General features: G+C 49.8%; 1 protein-coding gene across 8 annotated transcripts; it reads right to left on the reverse strand.

Moving 5' to 3' along the window:
* Positions 1–259: 259 nt before the first annotated feature.
* NYX (nyctalopin) lies at positions 260–18210 on the reverse strand. 8 transcript variants are annotated; one of them, XM_087758800.1, is made up of 5 exons: positions 10963–17240; positions 7266–7387; positions 7028–7120; positions 6811–6861; positions 260–3407 (listed from the first exon to the last, which is right to left on the reverse strand). In XM_087758800.1, exons 4-5 carry the CDS (start codon positions 6830–6832, stop codon positions 2011–2013), a joined length of 1419 nt encoding a protein of 472 aa, XP_087614926.1. In that variant the 5' UTR covers positions 6833–6861; positions 7028–7120; positions 7266–7387; positions 10963–17240; the 3' UTR covers positions 260–2010. The 8 variants fall into 8 exon arrangements, with proteins under 8 accessions (XP_087614926.1, XP_087614925.1, XP_087614924.1 ...); XM_087758799.1 differs by having other exon boundaries at positions 7266–10517; XM_087758798.1 differs by having other exon boundaries at positions 7266–10096; positions 10242–17240.
* Between the last annotated feature and the right edge of the window lie 5648 nt (positions 18211–23858).

A 23858-nucleotide genomic window follows, 5' to 3' on the forward strand; every position in this document is an offset into this window, starting at 1 on the left:
GTATGATAAGCCATGTATAATGATTTAATATTGTTAAAATATCACAGAAGGGTATTTCTATATAGTCACTTATTTTTTAAAGTGTTGCTACTTAACATAAATGTAAGCATGGTCAAGTTCTAAGTTAAAGTGTCTATTCTTTATGCTGCAATAAATAGCTTGCCATTTGCTCTAGACCATAAAAAGGACATTCATGTGCACCCATTTGAGTAGCTTACAAAAAAAACCCACCAGAGTAATTCAAGGATCTCAAAAAAAATACGGGTTTTGAGCAGTTAATTTATTTTTGTGAGCAAAATATCAAATTATTTTATTAACATGCTCTGATACATAAAATATGATAATTCTTTCTGGTCATATTAGCAGCTTTTATGGAAGATTTCAAAGATAAAACATCTAAGATGCCATATAAAAGAAAATGACGGCATAGTTGGTTACTACAGCATGACACGCTATGTGGTACACATTAGTGGTAGAAATACAAAATATTTAGTAGGGCCTGGTTGCATTTGTCATCACCATGTTTTGCCCCTCCTGTCATGCCATGAAATAATCTACAAATAAGAACAATATATTCATTGAAACAATATATTCATTGAAAAATAAAAACACTTTGAAACAACATTAATAAGTGTCATGGTTTCAGCTGGGAGAGAGTTAATTTTCTTCCTAGTAGCTGGTATTGTGCTGTGGTTTGGATTTAGGATGAGAATAATGGTGCTAACACACTGATGTTTTGGTTCTTGCTAACCAGTGCTTACACCAGTCAAGGACTTTCCAGCTTCCCATGCTCTGCCGGGTGCACAAGAAGGTGGGAGGGGGCACAGCCAGGACAGCTGACTCAGACTGGCCAAAGGGCTATTCCATACCATCATGCTCAGTATATAAACTAAACTGGAGGAGTTGGCTGGGGGCAACAATCACTGCTCCAGGATGGGCTGGGCGTCAGTCGGCAGGTGGTGAGTGGCTGCATCACTTGTTTTTCATGGGTTTCGTTCCTCTCTTTTTTGTTGTTGTTGTTTCCCTTTTCTGTACAATTTATTATTATTATCATCATTATTATTATTCTATTTTATTTCAATTACTAAACTGTTCTTATGTCAACCCACGAGTTTTCTTACTTTTTCCCTTCCAATTCTCTGCCCCATCCCACCGAGGTGAGGGGAAGGGTGAGCGAGCGGCTGTGGGGTGCTTAGTTGCCAGCTGGGGTTAAACCACAACAATAAGTAAGCTTTTAAGCTTAAATAGCTTTGCCTCAGAGAAGAAAGGTTTGACAAACATGGGTTGGTCTGGTTCTCCTGCGCCTGTGCCAGGATAGCAGAGAGAGAAAGGATCAAAATCCTGTCTGTAGCCATGGCCAAAACACTGTGCCTATCCCAGCCCCACCTGGGGCAGGCTCCCTCCCCAGATACTGCTGTCCTGTTCACGGGGGCTAGTGCTGCATCCCTGGATGTTGCCCAGGATAGCCCTGCTCCCCCTGCACACGCTGGTGGAAATCAGGAGTAGCTTGCCAGCCTTCAGCAGCACCCACCGTGGGTGTGGGTGTCTGTCAGGATATGAAGAGAGGATCCAGTTTTGCTGCCTCATCTTGCTCTCGTAAAGCAAATGGTTGGGTCAACTGGAGTTGGCGCAATGGAATAAACAGCACCACACCGCCATCCGTACAGACCCCTCTTCCCTTCGCTCCCAGCAGGGGACATTGCACAGCTCTGAGTGAAACTCAACCTTACTGCTATTCTTTCATTGCTCATCTTCCACACAGCTCTGCAACTGTCCAGGAGGCTCTCAGACCCCACAGGGCAGGTTTCTCACCCAGAGTGGGACCCGGCCTTGAACCAGATCCCACCAGCTCCTGGGGATATCCGGAGCCAAATCCAACCAACCTGCCCAGGAGAGTCTGGAGCCAGATATGTATCTGAGGTCCATCATGATACAAACTTCTCCCTAATGACTAGGTAGGTACAGGGACTAAACGCTTAAGCAGGACCCATGCTCCAGGCAGCCCTTGGACTATATGATATGCAAAATAACCACTGTAAAAAGTGCTAGGAGGTAAAAAGAGGAGGCAGCTTCAATACTGTCTTCCCCCACCCCAGAAGAAACCCCATCAGTCAGCCCATCCAGCTGTGTGGTGTTACTGAAGACTTCAGTGGTGTTTGCCACCTCTTCGGGAAGGCCCATCTGGAGCAAGAGTTTAGAGATAAGGCTGTTGAACTTGCTCTCTGTGGTAGACCAAGGCTCTTCACTTGGGGTCAGGCCTTCGGATGTGACATTTAGCTCCACTGGGTCAAGACAGAAACCTTCTGGTGATCTCTCATAGAGCACGTCCATCAGGTCAATCCCAGCTACTGAGGAGGGGGAGGCACAGGGAATATCCCTGACAAGCCTGTAATTCTCCATCCACTCCTTCAGCCACTCGATGCGGCAGTCACACTCCCAGGGGTTGCGGAAGAGGTACAGCCGCCCCAGGAAGTACACCGGCTGGAAGACAGAAAAGGGCAGGGTCGTCAGGTTGTTGCTGTTCAAGTGCAACGCAACCAGGCTGGTGAGGTTTTCAAAAGCCCCTTCCTCAATGTAGTTGATCCTGTTGCGGTCCAGGTAGAGGACCTCCAGCTCCCCCAGGTCCCTGAACCAGGTGTTGGAAACGTTCCTGAGGAAATTCCCTCCCAGGTTGAGCATCTTCAGGCACCTCAGGCCATCGAAGGAGTTTTCTGGAAGCTCACTGATCAAATTGTCGTTCAGGTACAGGTACTCCATCTTCTGGCAGCCCTGAAAAGCTCGCTCGTGAACGACATTTATCCTGTTGTCCTGCAGATTCAGGTATTTCAGCTTGGTCAGGCCCTGCAGGGAGTTATAGGCTACTGCTTCAATCCTGTTTCTTTCCAGGTAAACATGGGTCAGGTTCTCCATGCCCCTGATGGCACCTGGGATCCTCCGGAAGTTGTTCTGGAAGCAGAAGAGCTCCCGCAGAGCAGGCAGCTCGATGAAGATCCTGTCCGGGATGTTGAAAAGGTTGCAGTCCGCCAGGTCCAGCTTGACCAGCCGTCTGAGGGCAGTGAAAGTCCGCGTGTGGAGATAGCGAATGTACTCATTGTGGGCCATCTTCAGCTCGGTCAAGCTGGGCAGCCCCTTGAAAGCCCCCGGGGTGATGAAGGAGATATTGTTGTGGTTGAGCGACAGGGATTTGAGGGAAGGCAAGGTCCCGAAGGCCCTCTCTGAGAGGAACTTGATGCTGTTTTTGTCCAGGTTGATAGAGGAGGCTTCGCAAGGGAACTCGCTAGGGATCTGCCCCAGACCGGCACGATCGCAGAGGACAGAGCAGCTCCGCTCTTGGGTGCACACGCAGTTGGCAGGGCAGGACCGCACACAGGCCCACACCGCGTGGGCGTGCGGGACCCAAAGGATCACTGTCAGAGAGGAACACGTCGTCCCCACGGAGGCGTGGGAGGAGAGAATTGGGATGCATAGTTAGCAAATATATTAGTCACAACAGGAAAAAGACATTATGCTGTCTTTGCCTCCCTTCTAGCCAGGCTAATTGCCACGCACTCCTTGTATGCCAGTGCTGACCGAGAAACACTCGTGAAAGATTCCTCAAAACCTTCTCCTGGGGTTTTTAAACCCTCTGAGAAGGGGTGTGTACATATATATATATATATAACACGTCATCTAGAACATCATGTCTGATTAATTTCTCACCCCAAGAGAAGGACTCTCTTAGACTTAAGTATTTCTCGGTGTCTCTGTGATTGGTCCCTCTGCAAGCTTACGGGGACATGGTTTGGCCGGGGGGGCAGGCAGAGATGCTTTGAAGGCCAGCAGCTGTGGATGGGTTGCAGTATTTCTGGGTGAGGGAGAGCTGGGGGCAGTGTATGGTAGTCTGGCAATGGGCAGGGGAGATCAGTTAGTTGCCTGGGGTACGTCAGATTCATGCTTTTTGCTTCTTTCTTTTCTTTGTTCTTTCAACCTAACGTTTCTCCACCAGAGCCATGAGCTGGTGCAGCACTGCAAAGGGAACTATCAGCTGCTAAGGATGCAGTACAGTGTTTAAAAACACATTCCCATTGTGTTTTGGTAGAACAGCATGAGGAAAAACAAAAATTAAGGGATATTGTTCAACTGCTTTCTTCATGATCTCATCATAGATGAGATACTCTGCACCTCTTGCTCAGGTTTTACTGTTTTGCCAATTCTCAAGACAGTCACCATAGTGCCTTATGCTTGATGGGAGCGGCAGCTTTGTCCTTTTATCAGCCTGCCATGGGAGATGTGAGGCTATTATGGTTTCTTTTCAAGTTAGTCCCATGGAGGTGGAGGTACAACAAGGAAGAAAAGGAGAAAGCTCTTGGGGAGAAATCAGAGAAGAACGAAAGGAACAGGAGACATCAGCCTCCACAGAGAGGCATTTTTATGGGGAAAAAAACATCCGATCAACAAGACATCTGTGAAATAAACTCATTAGAGAGGAAGACCTGAAGGCAGAGCTCATTTTGTAATTGCTCTCACAGGCACATCCTACCTGCCGCTCAACAAAATGAGCAGCCACGCCAGCAAAGTCTCCCTGTAGTCACCAGCAGGAAAGGGTGGTGTTGCTACTGCCTGGTTTTCCTGCTGCAGTTTGTTGGCTCCCACTCAAGCATAACCCTTTTAGATTTTTTTTCAACAAGACATGAGATACCAACAGCTTTACCAACAGCCACCTTTATTACAGCACTGCTGGGATCACATTGCTGCTGCCGCGTGCGTGTCTGGCCCCAAGGGCCAAGGGACGAGGAACAGGCTTTCCCCCACGCTCCTGCTGACTGGAGAGGGAAGCTCCCAGCAGCCGGGCTGCCTCTCCCCACCAGTTTGCAGCACAACGGTTGCCCACTACAGCTGTTTTCCTAATGGACTTTTTTATTAAGACAGACTTGTAAGGTGATATGCCAGGAAGCATCAGCTTCAGCAAGCATCAAGCTTTTATTTTTGCAGCCTCTAAGGCTTTAATGTACAGACCAAACTACAGTTCAAACTGCAATTGCTCTGCCCTTTCTCCATCCTTTTTAAAGGCAACATGTACTGTATTTATGAGTTTATGTGGCCTGTGGCTTCTTCAAGCAGGAGACTTGCAAAACCAGTTGCTGGCCAGGTCCCCATTGACAAGACATCAACCCAGGAGCCACTCAGCCTGGTTCTGTTCGAACCAACCTGGTCATTGCATGTAGAAGAGGGATTTAGGTATGTGGAGGGAACATCCTAGAAGGACTTTAGCTGTGGCCTCTTTATCAAAATTCAGGTCCCACCAAGCCTGGCCACACTGTCGTGACCAGAGAATTAGCAAAACAGCGTTACTTCAACGATAAATGATAGTGAAGGACTCCTGAGAGGTGGAAAGGATTTTAGGCAGGTTGTTATTTTGTTTGCTTTTTTGTATGTTCTTCTCCTTTTTCCTGAGCCCTTATCTAACCTCCACGGCTAAAGGAAAGTCCCCTTCAGTCAGGGCCCTGGGTAGACAAGAGGTGAGGAGCCTAAGGACAAGAGGGGGATAATGCGCCGGCCTCAGATTGCTCTTTCTTCATGCAGGCTGCCCAGGGGCTGCCTCGTTTGCTACCCTTTGCACCAGTCCACGCTGTTGCTTGCAAACAGGGGCATATGTTGTTTTTGTTGGGCAGTTACATAAACTGAGGGCCAGACAGATTAAGGATTTGCCTATTCCCGAATGCCTAACCGCAGGTGTCGGGGAATGATGGATGCAAGTGTTGCTGCAGAAACGAGAGCCTGGGCTCAGGGTGGCATCCAGAGGGGTATATGTGCGTAGGCTGTCCTATACGTGAGACTGTCCCAGGCAAGTTCAATGTTTAGCTATAGCTACCCAAAGCTCAGTCACATCTCTGGCCTTCAAAGCAGACCTCCCCCAGCAGCTGCGTACACTGTGTGCAGCGTAGGAATGAGCACGGTGATAACCAAATCCCCTCCTTCCCCTCCCTGCTTGTTCTCTAATCACTTGATAAAGGAAGTGTCTGTACCCAAGCTGTATCTAGCCTGTTTTCCTTATACACAAGTTTTTTTAGTGCCAAATCTGGGTCTGTGGCATTTCACAGTACACATCTAAGATGTCTATTTACAAGTGTATCTCTCTGCGTTGTGCAGTACATGGAAAACCAACATGTGAGGACCATCCAACTAGAAAACAATCCCCTGGCAACAGGAGCTCAGAGGAGCCCCTCGGCACCGCAGTCTTTGTGGCAATTCTCCCTCTTCCTCCTGCAATGGAAGTCACTAAAAATCCTCCATCTGAATCCCACCAAACCCTCGGGAGAGCTGCAGCTCAGAGCACAGGAGATCAGATCTCTTCTGTTGGTCAGATCTCCTCTGACCAACATAGCATGAAACATTCCCGCCTCTCCTTCCTTACTCCTTCCCCTTCCCCCGGAAGGATGTTCCTTGCTTTTTACACTGTGGCAGCAGACAGGGCAGCAGCTGGAAGATGCCTCCAACGCATTGACACAGAGGGGGCTCAAATGAGACATGTGTTTAAGAAAAAGGGGGAAATACAGCAGTAAGGTCAAAAATATTCATGAGATTAAGGAATAAACAAAATGCCACTCAGGAATGATCTCTTTTGCTCTTTTAAATACCGCGGTAATCCAGTATTTGAAAGGAAGAGTGAGAGACCAAACAAATGTTTGCAGAGTTTTTAGAAGCGTAAAGAGACAATGATTGCAATAATTGAGTATTTAACCTACGCCTTTCCGAACGCTCTGTCTAATCCACTACAGGGTAATGCAGAATAAGAGTATACTCACCATTTAAAATGATGGCAAACATTACCTTGATTATTCACGAGTGGCATTTCAGGTCTGGCAAGCGAACTTGAGGGATCTAAAAGCACACAGGAAGAGCAGAGACAGGTTTCATCCTCTGCCATTTCCCTGCATCATTTTCCCACAATAAGCTCTATGTTTAGAAAGGAAGATGAAGGGAAAAGCTCCTCTCCCGCTGGAGTTCCCAGCACCTTCCTGGCGATTATCTTTCTTCCACCACTGACCTTCTCAGGGAATCCTGCAGCTTTGTGCTACGCCTTTTCACGAGCTCGTCCACATCCTTCCCACCAGCTGTGCCAAGGGCAGGTTCCTATCATCTGAGGTGGGAAAAGATCACCAACAGTAAGAGACTGCCCATCTCCCCAGGCAATAGGTGCTGGTACAGAAGAGCATAACCAGCTTAACATCAAACACTCAAAACTAAAATTCCCAACAGAAATCATCTAGATATACATTGCTTACCTAGCTGGGCAGGGGCTGGGTCCTCCCTCCTGCTCGTGAGGCTGCCATTAGCCATATGAGTCGGGCTCCGAAAAGTTGGCATTTTTTTCTCACAAGCTATCATTTAATGGCAGGAAAATCCTCTGTATCAGAGGAGGATTAGCAGAGATGGAAGAATGTGTCTGTCCTCTAAAGCTCCCAAAGCAAAACAGGGATTGCAGACAAACCAAACTGATGCTTTCTCCCCTCTGCCAACCTGCTCTCCCCCCACCATTAAAAAAAAAAAAAAAATTACAGTCCAGAATTGGACCACTGCCATTCGAACAGCATTGCTGAAAGTCATTACTCCACTCCCCATTAGATAATGGCAGAGAAGGAGGGAGTGGAGGGTGCAGCCTAAATGGGATTATATCTGGGGGCAAGTGTAGGCTTGTGGGTTCCCTTTGTTGAGCTCTCCAAACAAACACAGCTGGGGACTCTCTTCCCCCATGCACACTTTCCCAGCCACAGTGTGGCTCACACACTGCTAACAGGGTGCCAGTGTGCTTTGCTTTGCTGGGAATTGCGCCTGAAGGGCAAGGAGATGCCAACAGCACTTGGGAGAAGGGTCAGCAAACACAGGAGCTTGCATGGTGCATATGGCCTTGCTAATAATGAACTCTGCCCTGCCTGTGAGTGTGTTTTGCTTGTGATTCTGCAGCTGGTGCGTGGAAATCATAAGGACAGGTTCCATACGTGGTGATGTTTTAGCATTCAGGATGTGAATTGGTTTTTAAAGCCTTTTCTGACAGAATGATGATGGTTTCCTTGGAGAACACGGGCTGAATAAGTGAGTTATCTCAGCCGCCCATGCCTTAGGTAATTGTGTTCACCATGTCAGAGGGAAAAATAGCTCTACTCTTTATTTCTGAGTGAATTATTCTGCTTTTTTTTCTTCAGGAAATGGAATACCTGATGAATTTACGCTTGATACAGCAGGAAAGATTCAGCTGGGAACCAGCCTGCTGCTGCTCGGCTCTTCCTGCAAATTAAAGCACCCAGCTACATCGGGTTTATTTCGTTTTGGCTTTCCTTCAGTCTTAAGGCATCTGGCTGGCACCTCAGGAAATTTGTGTCTGTCTCAACAGCGTGTATGCAGGCTGGTGCTGGAGGGCAGGCTGGAGGGAAGGGGGTGACCCATATAGCACTGATTTTACCTGAAGGATACCTTGCCCCACCACACTGTTGTACCAACCCCCCAGCTTTGCACTTCTATGCTTTGCACCACATTGCTTTGGACAGAGGAGGAAAGAAATTTGCAAAGCCACACGGCTTTGCACTTCTATGCTTTGCACCATGTTGCTTTGGACAGAGGAGGAAAGAAATTTGCAAAGCCACACACAGGCACATTGCAGCCTCCGTCACGGAGCTGAAGCTGCTGGAGACCTTGTGGGGACAGAAGTGGCACCGGCTGGGCGCTCGCCAGTGCTGGGGCAGCTGATGTTTCCCCAAAGGTCCCGGTTCTCATGGGAATACCAGGAAACCACAACCTGTCTGATGGCAGAAAGCAGATCACTGGCCTTTCGGACATGGAGAAAACTAGGGGGGGGAGAAGGGGGAAGCGCTATTCCCAGCTCCTTTTTCCCCAAGGTTTACCAGAGCCCTAAAGGTGGTACCAGAAATCTTGTCTCTCCCCAGGTGCACGCAGGCTGTAGACAAGGGGTGGAGGCAGTGCGCAAGGAGGGTACGTGGGACTCGGGGACAATTTGGCATGTGATCAGTCGGCAGCTCCCCAGGGACTAGACCTGCTGCTTGGTTTGCACAGCAATATTAAATCTGCTCATCAGAAATGAGGAGAGGCTGATCTGCATCAAGGCACCAGATATCTGCCGAGACTCTGGGGCTCTCTGGTGCCTTGCTGCTCTTCTTCCACGTGCACAGTAAGGGACCAGTGGGGATGGGACATATAGGACCACTGAGTCCCGGAAAGTGCCACCTCCCCCAGAGGGGCAGCTTGTGGGACCCTGCAAAACACATCCCCTAAGGAGGGCACTAGGAGCCTCTGCTAAGTACAACGGGTGGGTGGGGCCTGGTAGGTTGGGGACTGGGGGGGGCTTGTTAAACTGGGAGGTGTATGCACCTCACAGGGGTGGGGGGGACAGTGGCAGTAGGTACCTATTGCAAAATCAGCAGCTGCGATGTCGTTAGCGATGCTGAAGCCAGCTCCAGCAGAAGCTGGAGGAAGGCTGGCAGGGAACACCTCTCGGAGAGCTGCTGAGACAGGCAGCCTCGCTGTAGACCGGCACAGATATTATTAGCTCCTGCAGGACCTTCTGACAGCAGCTCTGCCGTCAGCATCCCACATACATAGCTCAGTGGCTGCAGGTGGCCTGGCGATAGAGCCCAGCCCAACTCCGGCCTTTTCTACTGCGGCTGGAGGTAGGAACGGCTGAAACAGCCCATGTCCTGCCCCATCACAAGCCCTCCTACCCACAGCCTCACCAGCCACCCTGTGCTGGCACACCTGGACCTCCTGCCTGGCCAGCAGCAGCAGCTCCACAGCTTACAGCAGCGTATTTCTGTGCATCAGCTATGGTCAGGAGCCTCGTACACCTCCAGACCACAGCACAGATAAGATATGAACATCTCAGCATATGCACAGGGGGAGGCTGGGTGGGCTGGGGTGGGAGACACACTGAGGTCACAGTTTCCAGGAAAGTCTCCCGCTGCAGGCGGCCAGCCGGCCAGGGAGCATCGCCCTGCGAGTGGCTTCAGCAGAGCGCTGTAGAAGCACCAAGCTCGCCACCCAGCGCCTCCCGTGACCTTCTGCCAGCGCTTGCAAATCCTGATTCATTTCCTGATAACCCTTGCTCCTGAAAGGGCATGACAATGTGAGAAAGAGGCCTGGTAAGGAGAAGTTTCTAGTCGTCTTAGTTAGAAAAACTTAAATACCAGAGGGTACATAAAGGAGACTTGCATTTATTCTTAAAAGAAACACATTTGGGCTTTAAACCACACCTCAGCATTTTTCAGAGCATGACTCATGGCTGGTTAATGCTGAGCGTTGAGCACACTGCAACTGCTCAGTGCTGGGAAGCTGCTGCGGCTGCCAGGCTGAAGTAGACTTGGAAGCTACCGACCTTGCTACTGAGGCTCTGTGCTGTTAATTTTTTTGCCACCAAGGGCTCTTCCTCATGACCTGTCCTGTCCTTTTTAATTTCTGGGAACTCAGAGAAGCAAGAGGTCAAAAGAGCGGTGGAGCCGAGCCCAGAAAGCAGCAGAGCTATGCTGCCACTGAAAAAAAATAAATAGACATTTGTATCTCATCTTCCACCAAAAGAATTGGAGACTTCACCCTGATCGGAGGACCTCGCTCTGCTCCGGTGGTGTGTGCTGGGGACATAAGCCTTGGCACAGCTTCACAAGCTGGCAGTGAGGACAAGCCCGCCCTGGAGGGCAAGGCTGCACAGACTCAATGCAAGATTGCTTCTAACGACCCACTTCTTCATGGCCAGGGGCATTTCATGTGACAGTGGGTTAAGGATCTGAATGTAGCTCCCATCTCTGATACACATGGATACGATTTTAAATGATCACTGGGGACCACTTCTCATGGTGGTTCAGCTGCAGGTTAAAATATTCTCCTTACTTTCAAAGGCTGGCTAAAAACAGCTGGTGGGACTCATCTCACCTGACTGAAGGTGAGAGAGGTCTCGTCTCACCCACTTTAGCCACCTACCTGTGGGCGCCATCATGGGCCTCAGCAGGGCCCACTTTCACTGATGGAGGATGACAAGACAGCCGAGGGCATGCAGCTTTGGGGACACCTCCGTGCCATTAGACACCAGCGCTAGGTTAGCTGGATCCCAAGCATCGCACATCCAGATGCTTCCAGCCAAACACTGCCTTCCTTAGAGCAGTGAAGAGGCAGAGCTGCTTGCCTGACTCCGGTGGCTGAACATCTTCGCTCCCTTGTTTTTTACCTCTAAGAGCTGCTTGCATTCATGGGACTTGCACAGGGGGTTGAGGTCCTGGTGCTGCAGAGCACCCGAGCCCCTCCGCCCACCCCCGGCTTTGGTTTCCTGAGCTTCTGTAACAGCAGCCACAGCTTGGTGCATACTTCCCCTCTTCTCACAGCAGCAGCTGTGTTGTACATCTGAGCCTCTTCTGTGCACGTAATGGCTGGGGTGACCTTTGAAGCAGCAGCCTCAGCGTTTCTCGCCGGAGCTCCTGTTGTCAGCTCTGCCCCGTGGGACCCAGGCTGCATGTAGGGTGGTCACCCAGCCAGCCGCACCGCTGCGTGCACAGCTCCGGACAGCATAGGTTTGGGGCAGGGAGGAGGAGTCCTCTGTGGTGAGGACTGCTGTGCTGCGAGCAGACAGGACAGACCATCGCGGCTGTGCTGTGGTTTGAAACTTCAGCACAGCCAGCACCACCACCAGAAATAGTGCTCGGTGCAGCCACGATGTTGTTGCTTACAGGAGACGCAGAAGCAGCTGCGGAGCAACCAAGACTTCAAAAGCAAGGAGTTAAAAGCCTATCCCTCACTCAGAAGAGAGGATAGCTTTTCTTCTGTAGGTGGAGGCTTAGTTTTTGTCTGGACTGAGGCTCAGGCTGCCAGATTTTGCTCAGGAATTAAGCTTCAGGGCCCTGAGGACACAAATAGGTGTCTTAGGGAGGGGTCTCCCCTGGGGCCACCCCCCACCCCTGCCCAAGGGCCCAGGAGTCCCATTTCATCCCAGCCCAGGGCCGTCGGTCCCTGCCCAGCCTGGGGACTGCAGGTTGCACGTTGTCGCTGGCCCTCTGCCCAGTGTTGCAGCCCCCTCGCAGCCTGCCCACCCCCCTCAGGCTGCCGTGCCATGTCCCACTGCACAGAGAAGACCCACACCACCTCAAGAAACTCCTGGGAAGAGAGAGTTGCTGTGGTGCCCCCCACGATGTCCACCCCGTGTGTCCTCAGTGAGGAGGGCTGCCACAAGTGATGGCACCTCTGGGCTGTCAAAATGGCTCCTGCCCTTCAGAAATAAACCCATCTCACCCCAAAGACCGATTTTGGCCCCTAGTTCCCCTCAGCAGCCTCTGCCGAGTGTCTGGGTTTGCTCTGTTGGGTGTACATAAAACTGTCCAAGCTTTGACCAGCTTCCCTGGCAAGACGTGACAGACTGAAGAACAGTCCATCACCTGGTTTTACGTTCACCGTGCTGGCCTGGGTTTGTGCATGGAGTGCCACAGCCGCTTCGCACCAGCAGCAGCTGCCCCGCTTTCCCTTCCACCCCGAGCCGTGTCCCCACGGGGGCGCAGGCATGCACACACGCCGCCCAGCAGTGGGCTGCCATCCCAGGGTTGGTCTGAGCGGGGATAGTTTCCTGACAGACGCCTGCCCATGGACTGAGAGCACAGACAGTGTTGGGCATGTGCGACGCCCATGCTCCGCGATGTCGGAGCTCAGCTGGCTCCAGGAGCAACTCTGGGGGACTCTTCATCACCTGGTCCATGGCAGGAGGAAGCAGGGATGAGACAAGGTGGCCAGCACCAGTGCTTGGCAAGAAATAGCCACCAAAAAGCTGCTACCCACAGAGAGGGTAAAGAAGCGAAGCCAATGAAGCAGCAGAAAGAGGAGAGGATCAAGGTGGGCACCAGATTTGAAGCCCAGGCCCAGCTGCTGCAGGATGGGCAAGGCCTGCAGCAGGAGCAGAAGCCCAGGAGCCCGCAGTCGCAGCAGGAGCATCTTCTGAAAGGGAACAGCACACTCTAGGGTAGGGAGACTGAAGCAGATGCAGCACACAGCAAACCACAAGCTAGCATATTTGTCTGTCAGCCCAAACCTCGGCCGACAGCACAGTTAGACATCACGCAGACCCCGTGCAAAGGGGACAAGGAGCCCAGGGGATGGAGTGTAGCTCCATCAAGGTCAAATCCTCCCACTGCCTGGTGAGGGCAGGACAGAGACCCTCTCCAAGACTGTCCAGGCCACTGGCTTTTACACCAGCTCACAGGTTCTCTCCCAGACCATACAGCAGATGTGGTTTCACGTCTCACTCGTGCTAATCAAACAGTAACATTTCCAGCAAGAAAGGAGCAGCAGGAGCAGCTCTGCAGCGAGGGGCCGGGCGCTCAGCTGGGAAACAAGTTTCTGCTTCCCATTGCAATACATGTCTATGGATGCAATGCTGAAGAATAACATCATTGGGGTTACGGGCTGACTCCCCGCAATACCCAGAGCAGCCTTGGGGAGGGAGAGGGAAGCTGGGCTCAGGTGTCTATTAACTAAAGCTGAAGAGGAACTTGAATCTACATCCCCCACATCTGCGCTGTGACTCTTGGCCTCAACTAAAGCTGGCCGGCCACGCTCAGACGTCTCATTTCAGGGACGAACCGCTGCTGGTGAAGCCTGAACAGGGGCTGCATCACCTGTCTTTCTCTGCGGGGTGCGGGAAGCCCTGCCCTCACTTCTGCCTTCGAGCAGCCCTCGGCTGCACTACATCACCGCCCATGCCCGGCGTGCGGCCCAGCAGGCGGCTGCTGCTCACCCATCCCACCAGCAGCCGAGGAAAGTGAAGTCTGGCAGCACGCGTACCAGCCAACCTGCCCTCCCTGCTGAAGCTGGCCCAAGGGTGCCAGTGGTGTGGGCATGCACAGCCAGGGAGCCCTGGGAGGGTTCGGGCTCATCCCCCAGAGCAGCTGGGGAGCTGCTCTGCCCCAGCCCTTTGGCATCTGCGGGGTCATTTCTATCCTGTGTAACAAACAGAGAGCTGCTTGTCTCCTGTTTAAGTCCTTACACCATGCTTTCCACAGACTGCCGCCCGAGGCAGTGACTACTTGCAGTTCCTTGTTATCTAATGGGAAGGCTGCGCAGTACACACACAAAGGCAAGGACACATCGCAGTGAGGTCTGCTTAATTTCCCCTTAGTGGCCAGTGAGGCCATTAATCTTAATAAAGCTGCCTGCACAGCTATGTACAGGCAATGCACAATGAACTTCAACACAGCACTGCAAACACCTTTTGAAACAGCCTTTCTGCACTAAACGCACAACAGGCAATACGTTATCCAAGCCAACAGCCCTCCCAGGCCTCGCCAGACAGTTTATTTACCTCTTGGTGATTAATCTCTCCCACTTCTGTGACAGGATCAGTGCTACCTTCTCTCCACTGTATAGCGTCAACATTTGGGGTAGGTTCATCACTTACCTGCCTCCGCTTAACTCAGGCACTTCTGTCAGGATCCTGCTCTGTAGCCGGGCCAGATACTTGGGGAGGATGAGCCAGAAGCCCTGGGACTCTTGGTTCAAGGCATTTGGAGGGCTATGACTGTGCTGCAATGTGATTTTTGCTCTATCTGTCATGGCACTTTCTCCTGCCTGACTAACACTTCTGAATGCCAAGTAACAAGGAGTACTCCGTCACGCCAAGCAGACGTAATTACCTGGTAATAGAGCTAAAAGAATAATTCTGTTGTCTGTCAAAGATGTTGGCAGATAGGAAAGGAGCCAATCATCAAATCAGAAATAAACTTCAATAACATAATAATCATCACACTAAGCAGAAGTTAGAGCGGTATACACTTACAGATGATGTGGAAGATTTGTTAAATGAACTTATCATGCCTTCCTGAGCATGTAATGGCAATGCATTCACTGCATAATCAAGCCCAGAGCAGTTCAAGGCCTGGGCTGGAAACACAGCAAGAGAACTTACTAAAAACTGTTCATTATGGCCAAGTCCTCCTGCCAGCTGACATTACAGTACAAACAGCCACATACACACCTTTCACCCATGCCCCCTCCTAGCAAAGGAAAGGGGCATAAGAAAGTCTCCAGTGCTCCTCCCTGCAGCTGCATGAGTAAAAGCTTCCCCACATGTTACAGCGCACCCGAACGGCATGTGCTGGACCACTAAGAAAGGATGTGTCACGGGTAAAGGACAAAGAAACTCAGGGAGCCCAAACACGGAGCACATGAAACTCTGGTAAGAAACCGAGCATCACTCTAGGGTGCCCTGGAGGGGAGAGGGAGCTGCCCTGGGAGCAGCCAGCGCAGCTGACGGCAGCCGTCTGCCACATTGCTTTCTCCAAGCCTCAACCGAGTTCATCTGCAAGGGGGTTAGATTCTCCAGCTACAGTAATGCAGCTACTCAAACATCCACCACCCAACATATGCAAAGTTTTTGCACAGATCTAAGAGAATTAAAGCTGGCAGAGCTTGGGGGAGGGAGGGGAATGGCCACTGCGGTAGATAAGCACACATTTACACCCACATACTCTGCTTCCCACTTATTCCCTGCCTGTGATTTTATGGGCTGCTGACACCTCCTCCGTGCCAACCCTGGCTGTCGCCAAAAAAGTCCCCGTGGCCGTGTTACAGGCAAACATGGCAAATCCTCTACACTGGGGTGTATTTATGGATCGCAGAAGTGCAGCACTTCTGCTCACGCAAAAGGCTTCGTTTCCTGCCAGCTGCAGAAGACCACGGTACCTGAGGGAGAAGGGGTGCAACAGCTTTTTCTGAGACGTCAAACCGACAGTGATGGAGGAAATAGCTCCTCTGCAGCAGGGCGAGTACTGAGCTCTCAGATAGGCTTGGAGCTGAGTCCCAAGCCTAGCAACTGGCAACGTGAAGAGAAAGCTCTACTCCTGCTAGCTCAATAGCAGAAAAGCTGCAGCCTGCAAATCCCTTAACCATTTCTAGGTTGCATCTAGGGATGCTGTGCAGGTTGCATCCAGTTCATGGGAGCCTGCAGAAGGAGGGGGAAAGCCCTCTTTGCACTTGTCAGAAAAGCTGTGCTACAACAGCTGCACTTTAGCAACAAGTGCGTTGCAACAAGTTGTTTGAGCTACCGAACTGGATTTGAGTTATAACAGAGAGTCGGAAACATCTGCTCTGCATGTATGGTAAGAAACAGAAAATAAACGAGGAGGTAAACACCACACATACGAGGCAGGGGAAGGGAGATGCTGCAGAAGCACATTGATCAAGCCGAGCTGTGGGAAATGCGAAGAAGGGCTAGATGATCAGCATTAAAAATAAATCACACCAGGGCTCTGCAAGACACCACAGCCCTTATAAAAAAAAAACATGTTCTAGCCAGAATTTCTCACTACCGTTATTATTTCCCTTTGATTCAGGTAGAGCTTTCACGCTTCTCCTCGGAGACTTACTGTGTTGTGCTGCGGACACACATTTGGCACGTGAGGGTGTGTGACAGGGGAGGCAGCGTGCCTGACCGTGCAGGGTTGGCTGTACCTCCCATCATCCTGGTGCCTGGCAGCACCTCTGGGGCACCCAAAACACATCTTCTCCCTCCTTGGTGCTCGGTGAGTGTTTGCAGCAGCCACTCAGGCACACTCGGTGAGAGCCTGTCCACGATCTCTCTCTCCTACCAGCGCAATGGGCTCACTGGTGTTACAGAAATGCTTGCCTTGCCCTTAAATGGGATAGGGAAACCTCACTGCTTGGCGCTGCTGCTATGATTTTTAGCAGTGCAATGTAAAAATTGCAAAACAAAGAGCAGACAGTGGAAGTGATGAATTAAAGCACTAAGCCGGGACACCCTCAGTCCATTATTTTGGATAGATGCTTGGTAGGTGCCTTTCACAGAGCATCCCATCGGGTCTGAGGGACCCTACCAGTGCTACAGGTTGGCTGCATGTTGCCCAAGAGTCTCCAGCTGAAGGGCTACAGCATTGGGCCTCACCACAGGGTATGGAAAAGAGCACGTGTAGGTCCTTCCCCACTCGAGGGGCAGTAGCATCGGCAGGGGAACAGGACGGGCAGCCTTGTCTGAGGTCACCCCACAGCTTTGGGGCTGTGCCGCGGAGTACCACCTGTGTTTAGATGGCTCTGTTCACACTCGAGAGACCTAAAAAGGATGAGGCGTTAGCCAGGGGATGTCAGCAGCACAGATGCTGAAATACCCTTGAGGCTCCAGGCCTGAATGTTTGATCTACCTAGGAACAGAAATGCTTTGGGAGTCTTGAGGTTTAGGCAACAACTGAGGGAGCTCTAAACATTGTATTTATTTAAGCATTGAATGTGCCTACCTTTCCATAAAAAAGTCAGCTGGGCTTTTGGCTTTCCTCCATCACGCCTGCACATGACCAACCAGCCCCGTCCAAATGTACTCCCTCAGGTGTCACTGGGGCACTGCTCACAGACGTTGCACTCCTCCACCTTATTTCTCATAGGGAGCCCAGCCCCGCAGCGCTCACGAGGAGGGCAGTCTCTCCGGCAAGTGCTCCGACCTCCTTCCCAGGCGAGGCTGAAGAGAGCATTTGCCACCATTCCCCTGGGAGCATGCAGGGACAAACTGTGCTCCACAGCATACAGCAACAGTTAACACAAGCAACACTACCCAAGGTCTGTACAACCAGCAGGTTTTTGAGTGCTCGCCTGACAAATGGCAGATCCGAGCTCTCTGCTTTCCACCATATGGGGAGAGCCAAACCCACAGCACCCCCTCCCCTACAGAAATGCCCTAGCAACAGAAGCAATGGGCCAGCATGGATCAAAAGGGGACTATCCCCCCCTCCTGTCGAAACCATGACACTGTGTGCAGCAAAATTAATAAATAATGCCAGCAGGCTTCCGTCTGGCAGAAACATACTGCCGAGGAGACCGGGATTTGCAAACACATCCGGGGGGGCGGCGGAGGGGAAGCATTGCCTTCTGTTTCCTGGACAGCTTCTGCATTTTACACTGAACCAATCTGTAGATAAAATGCAGAAGCAGCCTCAGGAGCAGAGACCAGACCCCAAGAAAATTCCCCCATCCGCCATGAAAGCCCTCGCAGGCAGCCCTCGCTCCTGCAACCCCCCGTGAGGACACTGCCCGTGGCCCTGTGCCTGACAAACACTCACGGAGATAAAAAAACACAAGGCACAGAGACTTTGGGCACCAGCAGAGCAGAAGCTGCAAAGGCCAAAGTTTTGCACTGTAATTAATTTTGGGATGGGTTTTTTTTTTTTGTCTTTCATCTCTGCCAGGGACATGGGAAGTCCACAGCAGAGATGGGGAAGGAACCACCTCTCCAGGAGGCCCCTTTGGCATTATCAGACCCCTGCCTTGACTACAAGGCAGCCTGTCTTCCAAAACATAAAATGGGAAATGACAAGATTAACAGAAACCCAACTCAAAAGACTTAAGTGTCTGCTTTTGAATAAATCTGACATAAGGCAAGAAAGCTTAACCAGGGCCTAAAAGAGCACTAATTATCAAATGGAAAATTAACAGATAATTCATCTCTAATGTGAGCTAATTATTTCTAGGGGACTAATTAATTAAATGGGGGAATTAAATCACCAAGAATTTGTCGAGTGACCAGTTCTGATGGGATTCAGGTAATGAGCTATCTGAGAATCATGTCAGCTTCATTTTCTTCCCCTCTGGACACAAGAAGAGAGACAGAGAGCAGTAGATGAGTGCAGTGCCTCCCCCTCCCAGGCAGCAGCCTGAGGTGACCGCACCTTACTCAGCCTCAGCCTTTTTTCTTGGCAGAACTTCAGCGAATGAAAAGCAAAAGCCAAAAGTAGACCTCTGACAAAACGCAGTTGTTAAACAAAAATTTTTAAAAAATTCATAGGTGAAAAGAGAATGAAGTTTCCTTTACATAAACAGCTCGCAGAGTCATGACGCGCCCTCCAGCCTGAGCCCAGTGCCAAACAAGCAACGCAGTGAACTACAGTCAACGTCCGGCACCAGCACTCTCCAGGAAAGAGGGAGGGTAAAAGGTAAGTGTCCCTCCCTCAGACACATGCGAGTCACCTGGAACAAGATAAAACTCATTTTGCTTGGGATTTCAGTTATGTCCGAGCTGTTACTCGCTCCCGAGCAATGGATGGGAGGTCGAGGCTCTTCCACAGCCGTTAATAAAACCCAATCCGCAGGGTGCCACTGACACGCTCCAGGCTGGGTGCAGGCACGCAACCTCATTTCTGTCTAATTAGCCAGAGCGGTGTTTATGTCAGCGTCATACTTTTACAACAGCTCCGTGCCAGTTGCAGGAAGAGAAATGATCTCCAGCCCTGTAGAAGCGCAGAGCCGCATGGGCAGACACCACCTGATCTCTCATAAAGCCTGCCAGCACAAAAATAACTTCTCAGAAACACTTGAACACATCTGAACAAGCAGAGTGAGCCAATATTGGATCAGCAATTTGCATCACAGGGCTGCAGCATTTGCGATCCAGCCTTCAAAGCCCTAAATTTGGATTTGCTTGGATTTGCTGCATCTTCAAACCAATGCCCGAGCTCACCTACTTTCAGTTCTGCCATCTCCTTACAGCATTATGTGCCAAATCCTCTAACAGCCCTCCTAGATGGAAAAATACAAGCATTTACACTTCAGGGCAGTGACTAATTTGTGGCACCTATAATGGGTGAGGCTCTGCAAGTGAAATAATATGGTCAGATCTGGGTGGAACGGAGGGGGGCAGTTACATTATCTAATTCATACACAGGCTGTGTTTTTCCACATGTGAACAGAGGCCGAAGGAGGAAACTAAAAGCTTCTGGCTCTCTCAAGAAATGAAATTCACTGTTGCTGATTTGTAAAATGATTCTCCAAGCGTTAGGATTTTCCCTGATATCGCATGTGCTTGCTGTGGTAACACAACCTGATAGCTCTGAGACATTTTGCAGTTCATGCCTGAATGACAAAAATAATAAAAAAAGCAAAACATGAAAGCTGTCAGTGTCTGTTAGTGAGTTCACATTACAGAACAAAATATTCTCTCCTGGAACATGCTGGGTCTTATGCAGATTCAACTTTTCTGGGTGACGCAAATGCTGTAAAAACAACTCTGAGTCATAGAATAAAATCACATAATTCCTTGAAGCCAAATAAGGACAGAACTCAGCCCACACAGCTCTGACTTCCCACTTTCTTGGTAGTAACAATTTTGTTTATCTGTCTTCCCTTCTAAATGATACCATTTGCCTCGCTCTCACTGCAAATCTTGCATTTCCTATCACTCAAGCCCATAGTCGGTGTAAATACTGGTATTGTAAAAAACAAAGTCCTGCCCCAGCATCCGCAAGGTCTAGCGTAAAGCCTGTTACGTGCTCTCTGGGACTCGCTTTGCTAATAATTGGTATGAAGTCTTTATGGGGAACCTGGAAGGCATTCTCTCAGGCTGTCAGTAGTTTTAGTTTGATGTATTTTTCACCAAGAGTTTGTTTACAGCCTGTTAGAGCCAGGCTTGAGTATTTTATGAATGTAATACAGCAGCATGCAAAGAGCACTTAATGCCTTAAGGTTTTAGAACGCTTTTTAATTTCATAACGCAACTAAATTGTTTCACCACCAGACTTCCCATGCACCAAACTGGGCAAAGCCTCGTGCAAACAGTCTTGCAGCATGTAAATAAAGCCTTCAGACTTGATCTGTAGGTGGCGTAAATCATCATCGCTCTGCTGCTGTCATTTTGCATCAGCAACTGCTGAGCTTTCCACTTTGAAACCTTAAGGACATTTTATTAATAGAGTGGGAGGAGCTGCAGAAGAGCTGTACGTAATAAACAAGATGAGATGTATTTGCCGTGCATGGAAGCGTATTGTTTTATTTATGTTTGGCATCGTTGATTCTCCTTCTCCCTGGCTTGATGGCATCTATGCATGAGAGCTGAGTGTGCTGGAAATACGGGTTGTAATGTTCACACGGTAATGCACCATAAGCTTGATCTAACTGTAAGGCAAGTAAGAGCTATTTGTGTCCTTACTGGTTATGAACATCTGCATCTCTTTAGGGTCCAGTTTGGAAGACGCAGTGACATACCCCTGACTTTACATTTTGCAAAGCAAAAGCCTCTTCAAGCGGGTGAGAATGTAGCCGTGTGTTTGCGTATTGTTGCTGCCTGATGATTGACATAGATGATATACCGGTGCCTGATTAAGATACACACACGCTCCTGGGTACTGAAGCCATTAACATAGCAAAGCAAAGACATACGTGAAGTATGGGATTCATAAATCAGAAAGAACAAACTGTGCTGTGACCCACCAGAGCTTTAACTCATCCCTCGGCTGCTGCGCCGCAGCTTCAGCCAGCTAACGCCTGCTTGCACAGCTGCACCCCTTTCTCAGCCTACTGTTTAGCTATCCCTCCTTCTCTTCCCTGCACTTAAGTGTCTTCCAAGTTACCACTAGTAACTGAATATATTTACTGAATATAACCGAGGTATCCAAGAATAGAGGAGACCTCATGCACATTTGACATTTTTGTGTTTAACATTTATGCATTTGAGGCATGTTTTTCCACTGCCATTTTTTAAACACAGTAAATTCAATCTGGTTTTAATACTGTTTTTTCCTGAGAGGTCTACCAGAGCTCTAACGAAGGCTGTATCACCAGTGTGTCACTTGATGAACAGCAAAAGAAGTGATTTATCCAGCTTCTTTAAAACTCCTGCATCATTAAATCCAATGTAGCGCAAATGTTTGAGAACTGTTGAGAAGAAAATATGTCTCTATTAAAGCTCCAAGACTCTTGTCTTTTTGATTAAGGAAAAGCAATTTTATACTTCTGAGACCTCCCACGCTGTATTCTTAAGAGGAAAGGCAGGAAATAGTCTATCTGACATTCCTTATTTGGGGAGAAAAAGAAACACTTCAGGGTACCTTTATATCATAGAATCATAGAATAGTTTGGGTTGGAAGGGACCTTTAAAGGTCATCTAATCCAACCCCCCTGCAATTGGCAGAGACATCTTCAACTCGATCAGGTTGCTCAGAGCTCCGTCCAACCTGACCTTGAATGTTTCCAGGGATGGGGCATCTACCACCTCTCTGGGCAACCCGTTCCAGTGTTTCACCACCCTCACTGTAAAAAATTTCTTCCTTATATCTAGTCTAAATCTACCCTCTTTTAGTTTAAAACCATTACCCCTTGTCCTATCACAACAGGCCCTACTAAAAAGTTTGTCCCCATCTTTCTTATAAGCCCCCTTTAAGTACTGAAAGACTGCTACATAAGGTCTCCCCGCAGCCTTCTCTTCTCCAGGCTGAACAACCCCAGCTCTCTCAGCCTGTCCTCATAGCAGAGGTGCTCCATCCCCCTGATCATTTTTGTGGCCTCCTCTGGACCCGCTCCAACAGGTCCATGTCCTTCCTGTGCTGAGGACCCCAGAGCTGGATGCAGTACTGCAGGTGGGGTCTCACCAGGGCAGAGTAGAGGGGCAGAATCACCTCCCTCGACCTGCTGGCCACACTTCTTTTGATGCAGCCCAGGATACAGTTGGCTTTCTGGGCTGTGAGAGCACATTGCCAGCTCGTGTCCAGCTTTTCATCCACCAGTACCCCCAAGTCCTTCTCTGCAGGGCTGCTCTCAATCCTTTCATCCCCCAGCCTGGATTGATACCTGGGATTGCCCCGACCCAGGTGCAGGACGCTGCACTTGGCCTTGTTGAACCTCATGAGGTTCACACGGGCCCACTTTTCAAGCTTGTCCAGGTCCCTCTGGATGGCATCCCATCCCTCAGGCGTGTCAACTGCACCACTCAGCTTGGTGTCATCTGCAAACTTGCTGAGGGTGCACTCGATCCCACTGTCTATGTCACTGATGAAGATATTAAACAGTAGTGGTCCCAATATGAACCCCTGAGGGACACCACTTGTCACTGATCTCCATCTGGACATTGAGCCATTGACCACTACCCTCTGGATGCGACCATCCAGCCAATTCCTCATCCACCAAACAGTCCATCCATCAAATCCGTATCTCTCCAATTTAGAGAGAAGGATGTTGTGGGGGACCGCGTCAAAGGCCTTACAGAAGCCCAGATAAATGACATCCGTAGCTCTTCCCTTGTCCACTGATGTAGTCACTCCATCATAGAAGGCCACTAGGTTGGTCAGGCAGGACCTGCCCTTGGTGAAGCTGTGCTGGCTGTCTTGAATCACCTCCCTGTCCTCCATGTGCCTTCACATAACTTCTAGGATTTCCATGATCTTCTCAAGCACAGAGGTGAGGCTGACAGGTCGGTAGTTCCCAGGGTCCTCCTTTCTACCCTTTTTAAAAATGGATGCAATGTTTCCCTTTTTCCAGCCACCAGGGACTTCACCTGACTGCCATGACTTTTCAAATATCATGGAGAGTGGCTTGGCAACTACATCAGCCAATTCCCTCAGGACTCCGGGATGCATCTCACCAGGTCCCATAGACTTACGTGTATTGAGGTTCCTCAGGCAGTCATGAACCTGATCTTCTCTTCCAGTTGCAGGGACCTTGCTTCCCCAGTCCCCATCTTGCAGTCCATCCACTCGAGAGGTGTGGGAAGAGAGGTTGCCAGTGAAGACTGAGGCAAAAAAGTTGTTGAGTACTTCGGCCTTCTCCTTGTCCGTTGTTACCAGTTTGCCAGTCTTGCTCATTGGGGGGAGTACGTTTTCTTTGACCTTCCTTTTCTGGCTGACATACCTGTAGAAGCCCTTCTTATTATTCTTTGCACCCCTTGCCAAGTTCAGCTCCATCCGTGCCTTGGCCTTCCTGAACCCATCCCTACACAACCGGGCAGCGTCCCTATACTGGGTTTTTGACTTTCTTGCCAACTTTAATCCATTGATAAGCCTGGAAAATTCAATGCTTTCACCTGGGACTTACATGTCCACATGAAAGGATAAGTGAAAGTTGCAGGTAAGCATCTCTAA

This window comes from Nipponia nippon, unplaced genomic scaffold, assembly GCF_047370975.1.
Source record: "Nipponia nippon isolate SJK-2023a ecotype South Korea unplaced genomic scaffold, ASM4737097v1 scaffold_2, whole genome shotgun sequence".
NCBI classification, from domain to species: Eukaryota; Metazoa; Chordata; class Aves; order Pelecaniformes; family Threskiornithidae; genus Nipponia; species Nipponia nippon.